The sequence below is a fragment of the Piliocolobus tephrosceles genome, chromosome 19, assembly GCF_002776525.5.
Source record: "Piliocolobus tephrosceles isolate RC106 chromosome 19, ASM277652v3, whole genome shotgun sequence".
NCBI lineage: Eukaryota > Metazoa > Chordata > Mammalia > Primates > Cercopithecidae > Piliocolobus > Piliocolobus tephrosceles.
In genome coordinates, this window is record NC_045452.1 from 33,369,144 (window position 1) to 33,392,246 (window position 23,103).

General features: G+C 51.9%; 1 protein-coding gene across 3 annotated transcripts in view; it reads right to left on the reverse strand.

Annotated features, from left to right (window-relative positions):
* Positions 1–21,580, reverse strand: part of COL6A2 (collagen type VI alpha 2 chain) — a 34,907-nt gene extending 13,327 nt beyond the window's left edge. For 2 of the 3 annotated variants that reach the window (XM_026447426.2, XM_026447428.2), the window contains exons 1-13: positions 21,525–21,580; positions 7,686–7,827; positions 6,890–7,488; positions 6,674–6,694; positions 5,452–5,517; positions 3,488–3,541; positions 3,360–3,404; positions 3,012–3,038; positions 2,735–2,761; positions 2,598–2,642; positions 1,598–1,651; positions 1,131–1,193; positions 315–377 (exon numbers count right to left, since the gene is read on the reverse strand). In XM_026447426.2, coding sequence (XP_026303211.1) covers positions 315–377; positions 1,131–1,193; positions 1,598–1,651; positions 2,598–2,642; positions 2,735–2,761; positions 3,012–3,038; positions 3,360–3,404; positions 3,488–3,541; positions 5,452–5,517; positions 6,674–6,694; positions 6,890–7,488; positions 7,686–7,800 — 1,179 coding nt within the window. In that variant the 5' untranslated portion in view covers positions 7,801–7,827; positions 21,525–21,580. The remainder of the gene's footprint in view (positions 1–314; positions 378–1,130; positions 1,194–1,597; positions 1,652–2,597; positions 2,643–2,734; positions 2,762–3,011; positions 3,039–3,359; positions 3,405–3,487; positions 3,542–5,451; positions 5,518–6,673; positions 6,695–6,889; positions 7,489–7,685; positions 7,828–21,524) is intronic. The other variant, XM_026447427.1, reaches the window with a different exon arrangement.
* Between the last annotated feature and the right edge of the window lie 1,523 nt (positions 21,581–23,103).

The window sequence follows — 23,103 nt, forward strand, 5'->3', positions numbered from 1 at the left end:
TGGGCCCTCAGGCACGGTCACGCCTGTCCGTGTGTGGTGTGGAGCCCCTACTGCCTTCCAGCGGAATCCACTTGCCAGGCACGTGGGGCCCCGCAGGGTCCCCTGGAGCTTGTCCAGCCTCGTGATGAGGGCACAGGTCAGAGCGGTTGGTGGCTCAGGGCACATGGCCTGTCCTTCCTGTCCCTCCCCATGTCCCCAGAGCCCAATGGGGAACCATGGTGACAGCAGAGACGGTGGCCAGTGTGACCGTCCATCCGGGCCATGGCCGTGAGTGCGGCCAGCTCCGCTGCAGGTGAAGAGGCAGAGGGGCTCACCTTGCTTCCCTTCGCCCCGATGTCTCCCGGGGGCCCTCTGCGTCCTGGGCGGCCAGGGTCCCCCTGGAAGGGTTTGCAGAATCAGCCTCACATCTTTTGGCAGGGGAAGGGGGTGCAGGCTGCCCAGCAGTGGGGCAGGACCCACAGTCGGGCTTGGGCCTGCACCTCCCTGATGTCCGCAGGGCACCTTGGACGCCAGATGCTGGCTGGGGGCTGCCGGAACCTCCGTGCCAGCCGAGGGCAGAGTGTGTGTCACAGGCAGGACGCCCGTGCATCTGCACAGGGGACTCAGCCAGACTTGGGCTCGGGCTGAGGGAAGGTGGACCGGAAGTGGGAAGCCCTGGGTCCAAGTGCCAGGCTCCCAGAGAAAAGCCCCTGGGGATCCTGGGGCCGCCACGGATGGGGCGACACTGCAGGCAGCCCAGGAGGGTAGAGCCCCGTGGCACACACGTTCTCATGGGGAGCTTCAGGAGGTGTGGGTGGGGCTCCCTGGGGCTGCACCTGGGAGGAGGTTGGGTTTGTTGCTGAGGCTTAGGTGGGCAGTGGTGGAGCCGCCCCAAGCAGGACCTGCAGCCCTGGGTTAGCCGCAAGCTGATGAAGCAGTGGGCAGGGTACCCCACATCACGTCCCACGGCCATTGGGTCCTCACTGACCAGTGTTTCAGGAAAGGCCCTCTCTGCTCAGCTTCTCAGCTGGGGCTGCCTCCAGGAGGCCTCCCTGGGGGGGGCCTAGAAGAAGTTTCTAGGGCCTAGAAACCCCTAGAAGCTGGTGACCCCACCTGCCCTGGCCGGCCTGCACCTTGACAAGGTCGCTTACCTTGCCGCCTTGGTCTCCTCGCTCCCCCGGACTCCCTGCTTCCCCTGGGTAACCATCGGGGCCCTGAGAGAGGAGTGACAGGTGGAGCTCAGCACACGACGGGTGAGGTTCTCCCCATGAGCCAGGGCCCAAGTGCCCCGTTGTCCCAGCCTGGGAGGCACCTCCCACCCTCGCTGTGAGGCCCCAGGCTCAGTGACCGAGAGGCCAGGCCCAGATCTGCTGCTCAGGAAAATGGAGCTGTCCAGTGACACTGAAACTTAAGACGCATCAGGTCTCCAGGCCACGGGGATCCGCCAGCAGCTCCCAGGGGGAATTCCTCATATGACTCAGACCCAGCAGAGCGCTGGGCTGGGGGTGCTGGGCTGCTGGGAGAACCCAAGCTCCCACTGCAGCAGCAACCACTCTCCCACCCAGTCAGGCACCCATACCCAAGCCGAGGCTGAAGGAGGGGTGCAAACGGCCCTTACCCGGTTTCCGGGGTCTCCCTTGCAACCAGGAGGTCCGATGCGCCCCAGCTTGCCCTGAAGGAGAAGGGGGCAGGAGGAGTCTCAGGGCAGGGTTCTGGGGCCCGTGTGTGCCAATGACCAAGGCACAGCCCGCCCGGTTCTGCCCCTCAGAGCTGCAGGGTTCTCTTCCCAGCACACAGGCGCACACATGAGGCCATGGCTGCCGTGCAGCCGTCTCCGGGGAGGCAGAGTGGCCGGTGTGTGGGAACAGGCCATCTCTGGCTGCTCCTCAGCCCAGCTGCCTCCCAGAGGCCCTGAGGGCAGAGCTCCCTGGGCACAGAGGACATTCCCTCAGGGAGCCATGGAAGGAGTGGGCGGTGCTCTCCTGTGGCTCAGCCTGGGAGGAGGTGGGCTTGTTGCTGGTGGCTGTGGGCAGCTGTAGAGCTGCCCCAAGCCAGGATGTGCAGCCCTGAATTAGATGCAGGCTGGTGAAGCCCTGGGTGGGGCAGCAGGATGTGGCGGGACCTGGAGTGCCTCATGACTCAGACCCAGCAGAGCGCTGGGCTGGGGGTGCTGGGGGTGCGTGTGCATGTGCATGGGCGTGTGTATGTGTCTGCATGTGTGTATGTGTGTGCATGTGTACGTGCGTGCATACGTGTGTGTGCATGTGTATGTGTGCACGTGCATACATGTGTGCATGTGTGTGCACGTTTCCATGTGCATGCATGTGCATGCGTGTACGTGTGTGCATTTGTGTGTGCGCATGCATGTGCGTGTGTGCATGTGTATGTGTGCACGTGTGCATGTGTGCACGTGCATACATGTGTGCATGTATGTGCACATGTGCACACGTGTTTCCATGTGCATGTGTGTACGTGTGTGCATTTGTGTGTGTGCATGCATGTGCATGTGTGCATGTGTATGCATGTATGCACACGTGTAAGCTGACAGGTCAGGGCTCTGCAGAGGCTCGGATGCCTCCGTGAGACCAGTCCAGCTGTGAGCCCGAGGCTCCCTCTACCTTCTGTCCATCGGTCCCGTTCTTGCCAGCCAGGCCAGGGGCCCCCTGGAGAGAGAAGGAAGAGGGGACTTCATTAGCCCCAGTCCTTCTGCCCTAAGTAGCAGAAAGGAGGGGCTCTGCTCACCCAACCAGCCTACCTTGCGACCGTCGGCTCCAAATTCACCCTGTGTAGGAGGAAAGCCGGAGCAGTCAGCTCGGTGCCTCAAAGCATCATGGGTACTGCTGTCTCTGGGGGGGGCCAAAGCCCTTAGGCCAAACTCGAGGCCACAGGACCCCCCAGGAACCCCTGAAGCCACCACTGAGAAAAGCCCAGGCTGGTGCCCCAGGAGCAGTGACAGGCTGCGGCAGACGCTGCCAGGTGGGTCTGGGCCAAGGCTGGCGCAGGTCTGAGGTCTGTCAGGGTGACAGCCTCACCTTCTCTCCTTTGAAGCCAGGAACGCCCTGGGGGCAGGAGGAGAGAGGGGCATTAGTGAGGAGTTCTGCAGAGACACAGGCAGGGAAGGGCCGGCCCTGCAGGCTGAGGGGAGTGCTTGGTGGACCGTTGGCATCTGGTGTTCTCGACAAAGAGTCTGTGGAGGAGGCTGGGCCCAGGGTCGGGCCGGAGGCTGGGTTTTGGGACGGCTGTCAAGTTATCAAGGTGCTTCTGTTCCTTAGTAACTGGGGGAGGGTGGTAGAGGCTGAGGCCGAGGCTGGGCTTCGGGGAGCCTGCCTTGCAGTGCTGGGGCTGCAGGTGGAGCCAGGCCCCTGGCCGAGGTCACTCACCTTGGGTCCTGGGAATCCAATGGGGCCTTCGATGCCTGGGTCTCCCTGTGAGGGACAAAGCAGCAGTGTGAGCTCAGCCCTGGGGCACTAGGCTGCAGGCGGGGCAGGCGTGGGGCAAGCACACTCACCTGTCTTCCCTTCTGGCCAGGCTCTCCCGGCTCACCCATGTTGCCCTTGGCACCCTAAAAGCAGGCAACAGAGAAAGGAGTAAATTGAGGCAGGGTAGGGTGGGCGGTAGGCAGCTGGGGACCCTGCCACAGCTCCTCTGAGAGGTGACGTGGCAGAGGTTACTGATTCCCCCGCCCAGGTGGAGATGTCTTGGTGTCGGCTGCTTCCCAAGGGGCCAGGCTCTGCCAGACCAGGGTTTGCTTTGACCCATTTCTCCCAGCTCTGAGGGAAGCTTGCCGCAAAGCCAGCTGCAAAACGGAGCCAGAACAGCTGCCTGGGGATGAGAATGGCTGCCTGGGGGTGGGGGTGCCTGGGCTGGGGGTGCCTGGGGTGGAGGTGCCTGGGGTGGAGGTGCCTGGGGTTGGGGGTGCCTGGGGTGGGGTGCCTGGGGGTGAGGGTGCCTTCTGCACCCAGTGGCCGTGACCATGGGCAACACTGGGCTCTGATTCTCCAGTGATGCCCGGGTCACCGTCACTACAAAGATTAATTTATCTAAGTAGCTTTAGAAAGATCAGAACTTCAGAAAACCACATAAAGGTTACACTCCCTTGGAATTAAAATTTTAATCTATGACACAGAATTTTATTAAATAAATAAATAAATAAATGTATTGATATGCTCCCAATTTAAATGCAAAGAGGAGCAGAGGAAAGGGGAGGAATTACGAGGTCAAAGGGAAGAAAAGGGAGGAAACTCAGGGCAGGGAATGAGATGGGCAGAGGCTTCTGGAACATTGCAGCTGTGCCCTGTCCTGGGCTCTGCTTGGCACCTTGCCACCCCCTCAAACTCTAACCACAGTGGCCCCTGTGGCAGCTTCCAGTGGCCTCCCAACAGAACAGGTCACTGCACTGCTGTGTGCAGCCAAGGCTGCCCCAAGTGGCAAATTCATTCCCAGCTGTGGTGGGGGAGGCACTGTCACCAGGACTGGAGAAGCCAAGGAAGGAGATGGCAGGATTTGACCTGTAGCCTGGAGATGTCTCATCCTGGAGGAAGTACATCCAGTTACCTACTGGTCTAGACAGCTGTCATCCAAATTTAGAAAAATACGAAGCTACTTAGCAATACCATCCTCTATGATGGTCAATTCCTTATTTCATCTCCTTAAAAGCTGCTTTCTCCTCCCATGCTTTTCTTTATAATTTTTGACAGACGTGAATTATTGGAGTTTCACATACTCTTGTTAGTGAGTTTTGGAAGGATTTTATTCTACGCACCTCTGTTAGGAAAATGCAGGGAACGTTCAAACCAGAACATGCAAGGGACGTTCAAACCAGGTTCCCTAAAACCACTTATCTAATAAGCCACAAAAGAGGTTCCTTCATGTTAATGAGCAATCATATTATTAACTGTAAAGCATCTCACATTTTATTTACTTACTTGAAAATGCTTGCTTACAAAAGTAGTTTAATGGCATATCTTAATAATTTTTTTAAACTTTCTGCTTTTCTCAATATACTATTTAAAAGGAATTAGACAAATATAGAATTTTAGTTTCTCCAGGGTCAGAAGTGTTGAGACCATCTGAGGCACAGCTGGCCTTAAATGTGGATTTCTCTTTTTTCTTCCTTTTTTTTTGAGATGGAGTCTCGCTCTGTCACCCAGGCTGGACTGCAGTGGCGTGATCTCGGCTCACTGCAACCTCTGCTTCCCAGGTTCAAGCGATTCTCCTGCCTCAGCCTCGCGAGTAGCTGGGACTACAGGCACCGCCACCACGCCTGGCTAATTTTTGTATTTTTAGTAGAGACAGGGTTTCACCATGCTAACCAGGATGGTCTCGATCTCCTGACCTTGTGATCCGCCCGCCTCGGCCTCCCAAAGTGCTGGGATTATAGGCGTGAGCCACCGCGCCCGGCCAAATGTGATTTCAAAACAAATCAGGGGCTTCCCGGTAGCGCAGACCCTGCGGGCAATCTGCACACCTTACCTTCTGTCCACGGTAGCCCTTGGGGCCAGGGGGCCCAGGGATTTCCAGGCAGCTCACCCTGTAGCACTGAAACGAGGAAGCAGACAGAAGGTTGCATGGGTGGGACATTCTCCAGGTGGCAGAGCTGGGGCTCAGAACGTGTAGCCCACGACCCTCAGCAGGGGCCAAGGAGACACTGAAACGCCCTGAGAACCCGGGCGGGGTGAGGGAGCAGACATGGGGTGCTGTGAGGCTCTGCCCCCACCAGGGACAAGCCAAAGGGTTTGGTTCTGTCAAGTGTTCTAGGTAAGTTTTGAAAAACCAAGGCTGGTTTAAGCCATGACAGAAAACAGAAGGGAAGAAAGGCCGGGTGCAGCTCACGCCTGGAATCCCAATATTTTGGTAGGCCGAGGCGGGAGGACTGCTTGAGGCCAGGAGTTAGAGACCAGGCTGGGCAACATAGCGAGATCCCGTCTCTACAAAAAAATATGAAAGCAATCCTCCCACCTCAGCCTCCCAAGTAGCTGGAACTACATGCTCACACCAGGTATGGTGGCAGGTGCCTGTAGTCCAAGCTACTCGGGAGGCTGAGGTGGGAGGATAGCTTGAGCCTCAGAGTTCAAGGCTGCAGTGAGCCGTGATCGTACCACTGCACTCCAGCCTGGGTGACAGAGAAAGACCCTGTCTCTAAAAAACAAATATAAATACATAAATTTTACAAAAGGATGGAAGAGCAAGGGGCATTGGTGAGGGAGGCACCATTTGTACACAGCCATGAAACCACAGTGAGCAGCAATTCTGAGGCAGGGCACGGTTTTGCAGCAACCTCACAGGGGAGATCTCAGATGCCTGCTCCCCTTCCTGAGAGCTGGAGCTGGGACGCACGGGGAGGTGGGGATGTCATGGACCCCGATGATGCCAGTTCCTTCTCCCCCCCGACCTACTGGGCTGGGCTCACGCCTGGAGTCCAGGGTGGATGGATTTCGCCCGCCCAGAGGCCAGACCCTGACCTCTCCTTGTAACACGTGCTCTGTGGGTGACCCTATGCTGACTCCCCGGGATCTAAACAGCCTGGCTTTGGGCTTTGTCCAGACTCCAAGGCCTCAGGTCCAACATGGAGCAGGTGGTTCCCTCTCCTCTCATCTGTTCCAGCCTGGAGGCGCCAGGAGTCGGCAGCCCGGTGCCGTCATCTCTGCTGGGTCCGCTGCCGGCCAGCACTGGCAGGAAGGGAGGCGCCACTCACCTCTCCGTAGGCTTCGTGTTTCTGCAGAAAAGACAGAGGCGCTGGTTAGCTGTGCGCCTCGAGACCTGGGGCGGCTGCACGTCGAGTCTGGGTGGGGATCGAGGGACACCTGAGTGGCCCAGGCCCTGCCCGGAGCTTCCTCCTTTGGCCTCGGCACTCACGGAGGGGTAAAGTGAGGCCCGGAGTGGGTGGACGGCGCTCCCGCCCGCGGCTCACCATGACCTTGATGTCCTGGAATAAGCAGGCCTGGGCGATCTCGGTGGAGTCGGGCAGCATGGTGGCATAGTCGTTGCGGTAGAGCTCGTGCGGCGTGCTGGCGATGTCCCGCAGGCCCTGCTCCTTCAGGTTCCGGTTGGGGGCCACGGCGAAGAGCCGGATGCCCTCCTCGCGGGCCCGCTCGGCCTGCAGCTTGATGCCCCCGCAGGGGCTGCCGGTGACGTGGCCGTCGGTGATGACCACGGCGAAGTGGACAGTGCCCTTGGTGCCGTGCTGCCGGATCTGCTCCGTCATGTTGGCCAGCGCGCAGTCGGTGAAGGTGCCGCGGCGGAAGGAGCTGATGCCCTGCAGGCTCTTGATGAAGGAGGCCCGGTCGCTGCCCGGTGGGCTGAACACCTCCACCTGGTCGGAGAAGTGCAGGCCGCCGTAGCGCCAGCTCAGCGCCACCTGGTCCTGGTAGAACTCGTTCTGCAGCTGGCTGATGAATTGCGGCACGAACTGCTTCATGTGGAAAAGCAGGATGTCCGTGGGGGACTGCATGGTGACGCTCTCCGAGGTGTCCAGCACGAAGTACACATGGATGGGGCAGTCCGTCTTCTCTGTGGGGCACGGGACCGTCATGAGCCAGCCTCAGGAGGGGCTGCTGTTCCAGCCCCGTTTCCTGGCCCCGTGCCTGTGGTTTGACCTCACTGCCCCCTGAACGCTCAGAGTCCCCACTCCCCAACCCCTGGCACCTGGGCACTGGTCCCGACTGCCCCCCGAATGCCCAGAGCCCCCAGCCCCCGAACCCTGGCACCTGGGCAGTTGTTGTTTCTCTCCGTAGTATCTGGCGAGATGACCTCCTGCTGCTGGGCCTGGGTGGCCCCCAGGATTCCCCAGAGCAGGAGCACGGAGCAGGGGCCCTGCAGCATCTTGGCAGCACCTGTGGCCCTGAAGTTCTGCAACAGGGGTGGGGGTAGCTCAGACACCCCCAGCGCCTCTCCCCAGCACCCTCCCCCATGGCAGGTGCACACACAGCAGGTCAGCGGGATTGGGGGCACTGCCCTCAGTCTTCAAGGAAGCGGGGTCTGCACCCAGCACACACCGTCAGCAGCATCTGAACTGGGGGAGCTTGTGCCCTCTTGCCCCGCCCTGGGTGGGGTAAACAGATGTTTCGTGGGTGCCTCTGGGCTGAGTTTTGGGTGGGATTTGGATGTTTGAGGCCGTTCCATGTCCTCCAGGGCTGGATGGAGTGGGCAGCTAGGCGTGGTGGCACGGAAGGGAAGGGAGCACCACTGTCTGGAGCCCCTGACTGCCTGGGGCTGCCCTGGAAGCAGCGCAGAGGGGAGGGCGGGAGAAAGATCCCAGCTTCCCCAGACGGGCTCCCCTGCAGAGCTAGGCACGCTCTCCAGCCTGGCTCCATTCCCTTTAAACGTTGATAAGGACGGAGGGAGGACTCTGTCAAGTGTGGGGACACGGCTGTCATTAGCCTGGCTTTCCTTTCTGTTGGGTGCCAGGATCCTGGAGCAAATGGATCCAGCCCTTGAACGTCCGTCCTCCCTGATGCCCTGTGGCTTGGCCTGAGCTCCAGCTCCAGGAGGCCATCAGGACGGGCCTCACTGTACCACTGTCTCCGCAGAGTGGGGCTGGCAGCAGCTGGGTGGAAGGGGCACTGGGTCTGGTTCAGAGCATGCAGTTCCAGGGTAATGCAGGGATGGGACTGCCGCCCTCCCCTCGGTGCAGACGGGAGGCGAGTCCTAGCACCAGAACCAGGGGAGGCGCTGCCAGGAGAGGGCCCTGAAGGGTTGCTGTGATTCTGCGGCATCTGGAGTGGATGAGGTGACCCAGGCCAAACCCGCTCAGCCTGGGGCCCAGGGAGGAATGAAGTCCCTTTCCAAAGGCGCCAGCTCAGGCAGTCTGTGAGTGAGTTTCACACCTTCAAGGACAAACACTTCTATGCTATTTAACTTGTTTTAGAACGTAAAAGGATAAACTTTTTCCCAATTCATTTTTAAATGTGGCATAACCTGTGACTAAAGCTTGATAAAAAAAAAAAACAAAACATCCCTAAAAGTACCTACAGATAAATATCACTGTAAATATTACGGACGGCAGTGGCAGGCCACCTGATGTAGCTGCTGCCATCACACCGGCTGCTCAGGGAGGGCCCAAGGAAGAGGCAGACAGGCCCCCAACCCCGCAGACTGCCTCCCTGAGGGCCGCTGCCATGGGACTGAGCTGGGTGGTGTGCTGGGTGAAGGGGAGCTCACGGCGGTGTTGCCCCGACCGGGATGCTGGCTCAGGTCTGGCAAGGACCTGGAGACCCACCCCAGGTTGCGAGAGGACGTGGCCAGGTGCCATGCTCCACGGAGCCAGCAGGAGCTGGGGATAAGTGGGATCCCTGCCCCTTGCAGGTTGGCGAGGTGGGAGTTCTCCAGGTACAAGTGCAGCTGCCCAGCTCGTGGCTATGGATCTGGGCCTCCTGCTCCATGGAGCAGGCAAGAGCCCACCCCCACTCCTGGTGCAGTTGCAGCTGCCCAAACTAGGGCTGCTGACCCAGGCATCCCTGCACTCTTGGGGAGCCAGGGAAGGCCCCTCTTGCCCTTGTAGGCTTGGAGGTGCCTGTTCCCGCTGCCCAGCCTCTTCCCACTTCCAGCACCCACTCCAATCTCAAAGCAGAGTTGGGGCTGAGCCTGGGCACTGTCACAGCCTGGCCGGGTGTGTGCCTGCTTGTGGCAATGCTGACATGCCAGCCCCTTGCTGCCTTGGCCCCCTCCAGACTGTGGGCACTGAGAGGTGCAGGAGGGGAAGCTTGGGGGTGCTGAGGGTGGCTGGGCATATGTGCGCCTTGGTACCAGAAGCCTGGGCACCATGGATGGCTGCAGGAGGCAGACAGGCCCCTGGGCAGATGGGGGTGGATCCCCAGTAAAGCCCCACCTTCAGGCTGGGGCAGGCCTAAGCCTGGGGGCCAGGCTGCCTGTCCTGTGAATCAGAGGGGAACTCAAGGTGATTTTTTCTGGGCGTGCACATGGCTGCCCATGGACCAATCAGCATGTACTTTCCCCCTGTGGGCCCATAAAAGCCCCAGGCTCCATCAGAGCAAGGCACAACATGGCACGACCAGCTGCAGAGAAGAGCTACCCTCTCTGCTGAGAGCTTCAGGGCCTGAAGGGATGTCAGGACGACCAGCTGCAGAGAGGAGCTACCCTCTCCAGGGCTTCCTCTCTGTTGAAAGCTGAACACTAGTTGAGATGCCCTGTCTGCAAAGAGGAGACACCGTCTCAAGGGCCTCCTCTCTGCTAAGAGCTGCAGAGACAATGGGACAACCTTCCTGCAGAGAGGAGCCACCCACTCCAGGGCCTTCTCTCTGCTGAGAGCTGAACACTCAACAAGACAACCTGCCTACAGAGAGGTGCTGCCCCCTACGGGTCTCCTGTGAGATCTAACACTCAATAAAGCTTCTCTGTCTTGCTCACCCTCCACTTGTCTGCCTACCTCATTCTTCCTGGACACAGGACAAGAACTTGGGCAAAGGCGCCACTGGCCACAGAGATTTCAGGCTAGAAAAGTGACACTCTAAAAATCCCATAAAATTATCACAAAAATTCTAGCCAATATTAAAAACTAAAATCCAATAGCATATTAAGGACCACTATACCAGAACTATAATATGAAGTTAAAGTACAGTGATGCCACAAACACTAGGGAATATGTTAATATAAGTCACATTAACATAAAAAGAGAAAAATATGCAATTGCTTCAATAGATCCCTGAGACATCAATTTCTAATTGAGAAACAACAACAGCCAGACAAGGTAAAACCTAGTAAGAAATTTAGGAGTAGGATCTACATTATAAAGGATATACATTTCAAATCAAGAGCTCACATCACATTTTACACAAAAAGCTAAAATAGTGGTTCTTATCTTTGTGGTCATGGACCCTTTTAAGAGTCTAGACAATTTCACCTCACACAAACGCCTAGATACTCGTATATAGAAATTACATCCAGGAATTCAGGGATTCCATTCACAGATCTAACCCTGGGTTAAAAACTCCTGCATTAGAAGAATGCTTACTAGAGTACAAAAAAAAAAAAAAAAAAAACGGGGGAGGGGGGGCAAACAGTACTGACCTTACACTACTATTCAGTGTTGTGTTGGAAGCTGATGCAATAAGACAGTGAAAATGAACAAAGTATAAACGTTGGAAAAGAAGAGACAAAACTGTCCTTATTAAAGATAGGATTGTCTACTCAGAAAATCAACTGAACAAAGTTTTTTAAAAAAGAGAAAAAGATATATATATATATAAAGACATCTATCTATCTATAGAAAGAGAGAAAGCACAGGAGATTAGGGAGAGAGAATTTAGGGAGCCTTTAGAAAAATATATCATCGATGAAAAGAGTCAAACTCTGTAAAAGGTTTTAAGAGATTTATTCTGAGCCAAATATGAGTGGCTATTTCAAAACGTGGCAAGGAAACATGCTTTGCGGTAAAATATTTTTATTTTCTTCTTTGTCGTGTAGTGTCATGCCAGAGTCAGACTGGAAAGTAAGTCACGGTATATAGGGTTAGATAAAACCCATCTGATGAGAATTTATGGTTTGTAGAGCATGACTCCCCAAACCCCTTAGGATAGGAATATAGGCAAGATAAAAAAAAAATCAGAGCTTAGTCCTCAATATACAAAAAGTTACTGATTTTCTTCTATCAGTGATGAACAGTTAGAAAATGTTGCAGAAAAATGCTATTTACACTAGCAAGAAAAACAACATAAACCCAAGGAATTAACTGAATAAAAACATGCAGGACTTATGAAAAAAACTCAAGAAAATTTTTGAGAAATATATTGGAAAGACAAACCTTGTTTTTGGATGAGAAATCATCCCCCTATCTTAAAGTGATTTAAAAATATCAGTTATTTCGGCCGGGTGCAGTGGCTCAAGCCTGTAATCCCAGCACTTTGGGAGGCCAAGATGGATGGATCACGAGGTCAGGAGATCGAGACCATCCTGGCTAACATGGGGAAACCCTGTCTCTACTAAAAATACAAAAAATTAGCTGGACGTGGTGGTGGGTGCCTGTAGTCCCAGCTACTCGGGAGGCTGAGGCAGGAGAATGGCGTGAACGTGGGAGGCGGAGCTTGCAGTGAGCCGAGATCATGCCACTGCACTCCAATCCGGGCAACAGAGTGAGACTTTGTCTCAAAAAAAAGAACAAATACAACCGCAGCAATAAATGTTTCATTTCATTTATTTCTAACTGAATCTACAATAGAATGTAATTTTAATTAAAATTTCCAAGAAAAATTTTTGCATTTTTGTAGATAGGAGTTTGCAAAATGAATCCAAGTTTCACTTGGTAGAAAAAGCAAGAGTAGTTGAGCAAAATAAAAAATAGAGTGATGAGAAAACTTGTGCTATCAAATGAAACAATAAAGTTACAGTTTTGGTTTTGGTGCTGGAACAGGCCAACAGTCCACACAATCATGGGTATAACAACCTAAGAGAACTTAGGCTATGACATGGTGGCCTTTCAGAGTGGTGGAAGGAGGATGGGATGAGGGCCGACCCTGTGACCAGAAATAAAGCTACTACCTCACATGGTGCTCCCAAATAAATTCCAGGAAAAGTAAGCATCTGAGTGCAAAACATGAACCAAAAAGTCTTCGAAGAAAACAGGATGTATAAAATGTCAGTGAAAAGTCTATAATTATTGTGTACCAGATACTGTCCTATATCCCTTCATCTAACACTCACGATCGAACCCATGCCCTTGGACATAGGCACCACTACCATCCCCACTCCAACAGATGAGGAAACCAAGGCCTAGTGTAGGTAACCTGCCCAGGGCACTGAGCTAACAGCTGAGGTCTGAAGCCTGGCAGTGTGGGCTCAAGTTTGCCCTCTTGATACTGAGCTCCCAGATACGACCATCATTACAACAAAAGCAACATGAGCAGACTGGAGGCAGACTGAGAGCCAGCAACAATCTTCCCAATGTAAGATATAAATATTTTGATGGACTGCTATTAGGTGCATAAATATTTATAATTATTGTATCTTGCTGTATTGAGCCTTTTATTAATATATGATGTCCTTCTTTCCCTCTTGTAACCTTTTAAAGTTAAAAGTTGATTAAAGTCTATCTCGTCTGGTATTAGTATAGCCACTCTTGCTTCTTTTGGTTACTATTTGTAGGGCATGTCATTGCCCATCCTTTCACTGTCAATCTATTTATGTTTTTGGATCTAAAGTGCATCTCTTAAAGAGAGCACATAGTTGGATTTGGCTTTCTAAATCCATTCTGCCAGTCTCTGTCTTTTAACAGAGAGAGTTTGGAGAGTTTAATCCATTTACATCTAAAGTAATTACTGATAAAGAGGGACTTCTTTCATTTTGCATTTGTTTTCTGCATACCTTATGGATTTTTTGTCCGTAATTTCCAGTATTACTGTCCTCTTTTGTGTTTAATTAATTTTTTGGTGGTGAAACATTTAAATCCCTTTCTCCTTCCCTTTTGTATTTATTCTTTAGTTATTTTCTTTGTCATTACCATGGGGACTGCATTTAACATCCTAAAATTATAACAGTCTACATTGAATTTATACCAGTTTAGCTTCAATGGCACAAACAAAACTCTGCTCCTTGAGTGGTTCTGTCTCCAACCCTTTTAGTTATTGATGTCACAAAATTACACCTTTATATATTATGTGTCCAAAAGCATAATGTTATTTTTAAATCATTAGTCTCTTAAATTATGTAGAAAACAAAAAGTAGCATTACACACCATTGTTACAGCAATACTAGCTTTTTTTTTTTTTTTTTTTTGAGATGGAGTCTCGCTCTGTCCGCCCAGGCTGGAGTGCAGTGGCCGGATCTCAGCTCACTGCAAGCTCCGACTCCCGGGTTCATGCCATTCTCCTGCCTCAGCCTCCCGAGTAGCTGGGACTACAGGCGCCTGCCATGTCGCCCGGCTAGTTTTTTGTATTTTTAGTAGAGACGGGGTTTCGCCATGTTAGCCAGGATGGTCTCGATCTCCTGACCTCGTGATCCGCCCATCTCGGCCTCCCAAAGTGCTGGGATTACAGGCTTGAGCCACCGCGCCCGGCCAATACTAGCTTTTATAATTGTCCACATATTTACCTTTACTGAGATATCTGTTTATTTATTTATTTATTTTGAGATAAAGTCTTGCTCTGTTGCCCAGGCTGGAGTGCAGTGGTGTGGTGATAGCTCACTACAGCTTCAACCTCCCAGGCCCAAGCGATTCTGCCACCTCAGCCTCCCAAGCAGTTGGGACCACAGGTATGTACCACCATGCTTGGTCATTTTTTAAAATTATTTTTATTATATAGAGATAGGGTCTCCCTATATTGCTCAGGCTACTCTTGAACTCCTGGGCTCAAGTTATCCTCCTGCCTTGGCCTCCCAAAGTGATGGGATTACAGGTATGAGCCACTATGCCTGGCCGAGATCTTTATTTCTTCATACAACTTTGAGTTACTGTCTATCATCCTTTTATTTCAACCTACAGGGCTCCGTTTGGAATTTCCTGTAGAGCAGGTCTAGTGGTAATGAATACTCTCAGCTTTTGTTGATCTAATAATGTCTTAATTTCTCCCTTACTTTTAAAGGACAGTTTTGCTGGATGTGGGCTTCTTGGTACACAGTTTTTATTCTTTTAGCATTTTGGATATATTGGCCCAGTGCCTTGTGGCCTTCAAAATTTCTGATCAGAAATCTGCTAATAGTTTTATTGAGGATTCCTTACATGTGATGAATCATTCTCTCTTCTGTTTTCAAAATCTTTGTCTTTGGGTTTTGACAATTTGAGTTCATCCTGCTTGGAGTTTTTTGGGCTTCTTGGATGGTTATGCTCATGTCATTCATCGTATTTTGGAAGTTTTCAGCCATTATTTCTTCAAATAGCCTCTCTGCTCCCTTTGCTCTCTCTTTTTCTGGGGCTGCTACGACGTTTATGTTGGTTTGTTTGATGGTATCCCACGGGCCCCTTAGGCTCTGCTCACCTTTCTTCAGTCTTTTTATTTCTGCTCCTCAGACTCAATAATTTCCATCATCCTATCTTCAAGTTCCCTGATTCTTTATTCTGCCTGCTGAACTCTGCCTTTGCATTTCTCTAGTGAATTTTAAATTTCAGTTATCGTACTTTTCAGCTCCAGAATTTCTTTTTGGTATCTTTTTAAATTTTCTAGCTTTTTATTGATATTTTCATTTGTTCCTACATTGTTTTTTGACTTTCTCCACATTTTCCCTTAGTTATTTGAGTATCTTTAAGATAGTTCTTTCAAAGCCTTTGTCTAGTAGATTACCACCAAGTCTTTTTCAGTGACCGTTTCTGTTGGTTTATTCTTTCCCTTTGAAATAGTAAAGTTTCTCTGTATGCCTTGTGAGATCAGAATCTCTTTCTTCTCCAGAGTGTGCCAGTTTTTCTTGTTTTTATAATTTTGATTGTTGCTGTCTCTGTGCTAAGGATCAGCATAAAGTATAACCTTAAGGTCTCTTTAGGTCTTTTCTGAGCCTGTGACTTCCCCTGAGCATGTGCAATGACTCTTTAATTTTCTCCACATATATGGTTGCTTTTGAATGTGCTAGTCTTCAATGTCTACCTCTCAAAAAAGTAAAAAGAGAAAAATGAAGGGAGAAAAGGGTGCCAGTCCTTTAAATCTCATGGAAGTCACTTCAACCAGAGGGAAAAGGGCTTGCAATGATGGGGGTAGTTGCAACAACAATGTCTGTGTCAATAGATTTTGAAAGATCTACATCATACAGGATATCTTTTCAGACCACAAAGGAGTACAGTTAAAAATCAGCAACAAGGACATTTTAAAAAATCACAAAATTAAACAACATCCTGTCAAATAACCAAGGATCAGAGAAGAAATCACAAGGAAAATTATAAAATACTTAGAGATGAGTGAACATGAAAACAAAAATTTTAAAACTTGTTAGACAGTGAAAGCAGTGCTAAGGGGGAAACTCAGGGCTATACATACTTAAATTAAAAAAGAAAGCTCTCAAACAGGAACTTAACCTTACAGTGTAAGGAACTAGAAAAAGAACAAATGTAACTCCAAGCTAGCAGAAAGAGGGAAACAATGAAGATCAGAGCAAAGATAAACAAAATGGAGAATAGACATATGACAGAGAAAATCAATGACAACAAAAGTTGGTTCTTTGAAAAGATCAACAGAATTGACCAGCCTTAAGCTAGATTCTAGACTAAGAAAAAAAGAAGAAACTCAAATTACTAAAATTATAAGTGAAAGTGGCAATATTGCTACCAATTCTACAGAAATAAAAATGACTTTATAAGAGTGTACTATAAGCGGCCGGGTGCGGTGGCTCAAGCCCGTAATCCCAGCACTTTGGGAGGCCAAGACGGGCGGATCACGAGGTCAGGAGATCAAGACCATCCTGGCTAACACAGTGAAACCCCGTCTCTACTAAAAAATACAAAAAACTAGCCGGGCAAGGTGGCGGGCGCCTACTGTAGTCCCAGCTACTCGGGAGGCTGAGGCAGGAGAATGGCGTAAACCCAGGAGGTGGAGCTGGCAGTGAGCTGAGATCCGGCCACTGCACTCCAGCCTGGGCGACAGAGCGAGACTCCGTCTCACAAAAAAAAAAAAAAAAAAAACAGAGTGTACTATAAGCAACTACTATATGTCAACAATTTGAATAACACAGATGGAATGGAAAAATTTCCAGACAGACAAAACCTATCAAGACAAAATCAAATCATGAAGAAACAGAAAACCTGAATAGACATAACTAGTAAGGAGATTGAATCAAAAATCTGCTAACAAAGAACCTCTGGACCTGATGGCTGCACTGGTGAATTCTACCAAACACATAAAGAACTAACACCAAACCCTCTCAAAATTGTCAAAAAACTTGAAGAGAAGGGAACACTATTTAACTCATTCTTGTGAGGCCAGCATTACTCTGATACCAGTACGAGACAAAGATATTACAAGAGAAGAAAACTACAATCCAGTCTTCCTTATGAACATTGATGCAAAAATCCTAAACAAAATCCTATTAACAGTAAACTAAATTCAGTATAATTTCATGCAATTAAATGGAATTTAATGAATTGACAAAGTAGGATTTACTTCTGGAATGCAAGGATAGTTCAACATACAAAAAATATCAATCAATGTAATACACATTAACAGAATGAAGGAGAAAAAAAAAACTCTCACATGACCATTGCAGTTGATGCAGAGAAAGCATATGACAAAATTCAATACCCTTTCATGACAAAAACACTCAACAAATTAGGAATAGAAGGAAACTACCTTAACATAATTAAAGCTGTATTATATGAAAAAGCCACAGTGAGCATCATACTCAATGGTGAAAGACTGAAAGCTTTTCCTCTAAGGTCAGAAATAAAGGAAGGATGCCTGCTTTCACTACTTCTATTTAACACTGTACTGGAAGTTCTAGCCAGAGCAATTGGGCAAGAAAAAGAAATAAAAGGCATTGAAATTGGAAAGAAATAAGTAAATTATCTCTGATCACTGATGGTATGATCTTATATGTAGAAAACTCTAAAAAATTCACAAAAACTGTTATAACTAATAAACAAATTCAGCAAAATGGCAGGATACATAGTCAACACATAAAAATCAGTTGTATTTCTATTCACTAACAATGAACAATCCAAAGGAAATTAAGAAAACAATTCTATTTACTATAGTATCAAAAATAATAAAATACTTAAAAATTGACTTAGGAGGTGAAAGACCTGTACAATGAAAACTACAAAACATTTCTGAAAGAAATTGAAGAAGACATTAAAAAAAGACATTCATGTTCATAGACTGGAAGATTTACTATTATTAAGATGTCAGTACCACCCAAGTTGATCTAGAGATTTAATGTAATACCTGTAAAAATCCCAGTGATCTTTTTCAGAAATAGTGAATAAATCCTAAAATTTAGATGGAATCTCAAGGGACCATGAATAACCAAAAAAAAAAAAAAAAAAAAGGCAGGAGGACTCACATGTCCTAATTTCAAAACTTACTACAAAGCTGTAGTCGTCAACAGTGCAGCTGCAGCACTGGCATAAAGACAGACATACAGATCAACAGAATAAAACAGAGAGTCCAGAAATAAACCCTTACATATACGTCTTTCAACCAGGCTGCTAAGACCATTTGATAAAGACAGTCTTTTCAACAAATGGTCCTGAGACAAGTAGATATCCACATGCAAAAGAATGAAGTTAGACCCTTACCTAATACCATGCACAAAAATTAACTCAAAATGTATCCATGTCCCCAGGAGGTTTTAAGACCTAAAACTTTAAAACCCTTAGAAGAAAACATGAGGCAACACCTTTATGACACTGGACTGAGAGATGATTTCTTGGGTATGACAATAAGGGCATAGGCAACAAAAGAAAAAATAGATCAGTAAGATTACACCAAAATTTAAAAACATTTTTTGCATCTATTTAGTGAAAGGACACCAACAACAGAGTAAAAAGAACCCAGAGAATGAAAGAAAACATTTGTAAACTGTGTATCTAATAAGGGATTAATATCCAGAATATATAGAGAACTCCTAAAATTCAACAACAAAAAACAATCAACCTGATTCAAAAATGGGTCAAGGACTTAAACAGATATTTCTCCCAAGAGATACATCAATGGCCAAAAAGCACATGAAAAGATGCTCAACATCACTAATCATGAGGGAAATACAAGTCAAAACCATAATGAGATACCACCTCACACCCATTAGGATGGTTAACATTTAAAACAAACAAACCCAGAAAATGACACCTGTTGGTGCAGATGTGGAGAAACTGGACCCTTGTGCACTGCTGGCGGGAAAGCAAAATGGTGCAGCCGCTTTGGGAAACAGGCAATTCCTCAAAAAAATGAAAAAACCAGATGATCTAGAATCCCACTTCTGGGAACATACTCAAAAGAAGTGAAAGTGGGATCTCAAAGAGGTATCTGTGTGGTATGTTCATGGCCACATCATTCACAGTAGCTCAAACGTGGAAGCAACCCAAGTATCCAGGAATAGACGAATGGGTAAACAAAATGGGGGACATACATGCAGTGGACTATTACTCAGCCTTACAAGGGAAGGAAATGCTGACATATGTTACAGTATGGATGAATCTGGAGGATATTAAGCCACGTGAAATAAGCCAGTCACAAAAGGAGACATTTCATACAATTTCACTCATATGAGTCACCTAAGTGGCCAAATTCCTGGAAACATAAAGTAGAATGGTGGCTGCCAGGGGATAAGGGAAGGGGTGATGGGAGCTGGCGCTCCTCGGGCTTCAGTCTGACAAGAGGAAAAGAGTTCCGGAGATGGACCTTGGTGATGGCTACACGATACTATGAACGTACTTCCTGTCGCTGAACTAGCTGCACACTTAAAAATGGTTAAGACGATACATTTTATATTGTATGCCACAATAAAAAATTGGGGAAAATAAAGTTTTTCAAATCAATAAAAGAAAAAGAAAAAAAGAAAAGAACCCCAAAACACCCCAAATACACACATCTATGGCCTGGGCAACACAGTGAGACCCCATCTCTTAAAAGAAAATTAGCTGGGCACAGTGGTGCATGCCTGTAGTCCCAGCTACTTGGAGGCTGAGGTGGGAGGCTCACTTGAGCCAGGGATGTGCAGGTTACAGTGAGCCATGATTGCACCACCACACTCCAGCCTCGGTGACAGAGCGAGACCCTATCTCAAAAAAAAAAAAAAAAAAACCCAAAAAAACAAAAAACGAACATCCATTGGGAACACGGGGACATCACAAGCAGGCAATGCACATCACTACACACGGTCAGTGATCAAATAGCCCAAATAACCTTGTACTGCACAAAAACCAAAGATACGCACAACAAACCCCCAACAAGGCATCATTCCTCATCTATGAAATGAGCAAAAAAAAAAAAAAAAAAAAAAAAAAAAGACAGTGCCCCTATCCATTGTGGAGACAGGTTCCTCGCCACTTCTGGGATGGGCATCTGATGTTTCTGACCTCTGGACCCAGACGCCGCCCTTCTAAGAGCAGGCGCCCTGTGAGCTGGGAATTCCCACCGCCCCTGCCCATTACAGCTTCCACGGCAGGCCAGGATGGGGCTCTGGGCGGTGCTGGGTGTTTGGATCCTGCGTAGACCTGGGCAGCCTCGTCCTAGCGAGTGCCCCGCGGGCTGGGCAGGGCCCCTTCCATGAGCAGCGCCAGGACCCCTGCTTGTGCCTAGTGGGCCCCGCACCAGGTACCCGACATTGCATAAACGTGAGATAGGCCAGGGAGGCAGCAACTCAACGTGCAGGGCCGTGTTTAAGAGAAAGCATCTCACTGGGCCTTTCTTTTCTTTTTTTTTTTTGAGACAGTCTCGCTCCATTGCCCAGACTGGAGTGCAGCGGCATAATCTCAGCTCACTGCAACCTCCGCCTCCCGGGTTCAAGTGATTCTCTTGCCCCAACCTCCCAAGTAGCTGGGATTACAGGTACCTGCCACCACACGCGGCTAATTTTTTTATTTTATTTTATTTTTTATTTTTAATAGCGACGGAATTTCACCCTGTTGGCCAGGCTGGTCTCGAACTCCCGATCTCAGGTGATCTGCCCGCCTCTGCCTCCCCAAACGCTGGGATTACAGGCGTGAGCCACTGTGCACGGCCTGGCCTTTCTTAAAATAATCACCCGAGTCGACGTGCAAGGGGCCCTCCAGGCCAGAGCTGTGTTATCGCAAGAACAAGGACCTCCGCGGATCGCAGGCCCCTCCTTTCTGGGTACCGACCCCAAAGGGAAGGTTCCCGTCTCCCGGGACGCCTAAGGCGCAGGCGCCGGGGTCCTGCCGGCACAGCCCGGACAGGCACGGCTCGCCCGCACACCTGCGGCTCGACAGGCGGCTGATCCGTGTGGTTGCCAGCAGGGGAGACCCAGGCCCAGCGGTTCCACCAGCGCCCCCCGCGGCGTCCCAGGGCGGGTGTGGGCGGCCGGGCTGGGGCTGGGGGTCGCTCCCGCCGCCCTGTGGAGCCGCCTCCGGCTGCAGCCTCTCCAGGGCCTGGCGGGGGCGCAGCGATGGGGCGTCGGGGCCACCCGCGTCCCCTCCCCGCCCTGTCCCGCCCTCGGGCACCGAAGGCCCCTCCTCACCCCGCCCGGCCGCCCCTTCCCTCCCGCCCCGGGAGAGGCCCTGCGCCCCCGGAGGTCCCAGCCAGCCGGGGCGTCTTCCCGCGGGCCGGAGCTGGACCCGAACCGCTCGCAGATGCGGGGCCTGGCGGGCCGTGCGGTGCCGGGGTCGTCTCGAGAGCGGGGGTCCCAGCACCCAGCTCGGGCGCAGAGAGGGACCCCCCCACCGGGCCCAGGCCGGCTCCGCCCCAGAGGAGGCCGCGGGGAGGTGGCCCCAAGTCTGGGCCCGAGGGCCCGGACACTGAGACGCGGAGCCACAGGGGAGGGCGCGGCCCCAGCCCCGCGGGGAGGAGCCCAGAACCCCCGAACCGCCGCGCAGTCCCTGGGGCTGGGGTCCCCCTTCCCGGGGGCCCGAGGGACGGAGCCGCCGCCGCCGCCTTCCCAGGACTCAGGGTCACCCCCGCGGGCCGAGCGGCTTCCAGGGTGCGGGTCCGGGAGGCGCTCACCTGGTCCCGAGGAGGCTCCGGTCCCGACGGCCCGAGGCGCGGGCGCCGAGTAAGCAGGAGGGAGGAGGCCGCGGCCGGAGACGCCCCCTTTATACCCCGCCCCGCGCGCCCGCCCGGACCCGCCGCCAGGAAGCGCTGCGGCCCCGGGGATCTGAGGAGGGGGCGGGGGGGGAACGGGAGGGGGATGGGAGGGAAGCGGGGGACCCTCGAGGGCGGGAGGCAGGAGGAGGAGGTGGCGAGGATGGGGACCCCCCTGCAGCCCGGGCCGAGTTCCCCCGCCATCCCCTGCCCGCCGCTGCTCGGACTTCACGTCCCGGGCCGGCCGCCCGGCGCCCCCGCCCCATTTCCCAGGGTCGACCTGGCTGGGGCTGTGTCCGCCTCCCGGGCCCTGGGTGTTGGGGACCGCGCCCCGCACGCACGGCCGACGGGGTCCTGGGACTCGCCCCTGGGTAGGAGCCGCCCTGAGGGGTGCAGGGTTCCCCCCATCAGTCCCCCCAACCCTCCCGTACCCCGTGTCACGTGTCCCGCTTGCTCTGGCCTCCTGCGAGAGGAGAGGCCCGGGTCAGGAGCTCCTGCAGAAACTGCTGCTCCTGGGGCCTGAGGGTGGGGAGCCGGGATGGCAGGGACAGCAGAGCCTGGGCATGCGGCGAGCCACCCCTGCCACCCCTTTACCTCTGGAAACCACAGGTGGGCTTGGTGCTGGGCCCTGGGACCACCGTGAGGTCCCTACCTGAGCCCAGCCTGGGACAGAGTGACAGGGGTCCCTGGTAGGGCTGTGGGGTCCCCACTCCCCACTCTGGTCACAGCCCCCCAGCCAGGGCCGGGGTTCCTCCTTGAGGTGAGACGCAGGCGGAGTTGGGGAGAGGTCCCCCGGTTCTGGGAGAGGTCCCTGGGATCCGGGACAGGGCCCCCTTCAGAGCTGTCCTGGAAGGGGGTGGAGCAGCTGGGGGCAAGGCCCCTCTTGGGATAAGCAGGTTTGCAGATGCCTGCTTTAGCCCCTTCCCCAGAGGAGAGGGTTGCTGAGCTGCCTGGTGGCCCTTCCCCAGGAGGCGGCCCCCTGTGTGGGTGTCCTTCGGTCTTCAGGGCCTTCTCTCTCTGCCCCCTGAGGCCAGGCCCTCTCTCCTGGTGGATGGTAGGGTGGCCAGGGCAGGGGTCTGTGGCGGTGTCTTGTGTTCCCAGTGTGCCCAGGTGGTGGAACTTCCTAGCGTAAGGAAGAGGGAGCCACCATGGCAGCTGTCCACCGGGATGCCCGGGAACTTGTCCCCAAATGCCCCTGCGTGCTGTCCACGGGGCCTGCAAGGTCCACCCTGGCCCCAGCCTGGGAGCCAATGGCCTCCCGTCTGTCCTGGTTTCTGGACTCTGGCTGGACCACCTCACAGCTCGTGCCAGCTGTGCCTGCCCCTCCTTTTACGGCCAACCCCTCCATAGCAGTGTCAGCTACTTCTGTCCTCTGCCACCTCCCGCGGGCCCTTGAGTGGGTGGTGGTGCCTGGAGCCAGAGGTGTTAAAGGAGAGGTAGTGTGAGTGTGCAAGTGACTGTGTGTCCTGTGTGAATGTGAGTGTGTGGTGTATGCATCTGT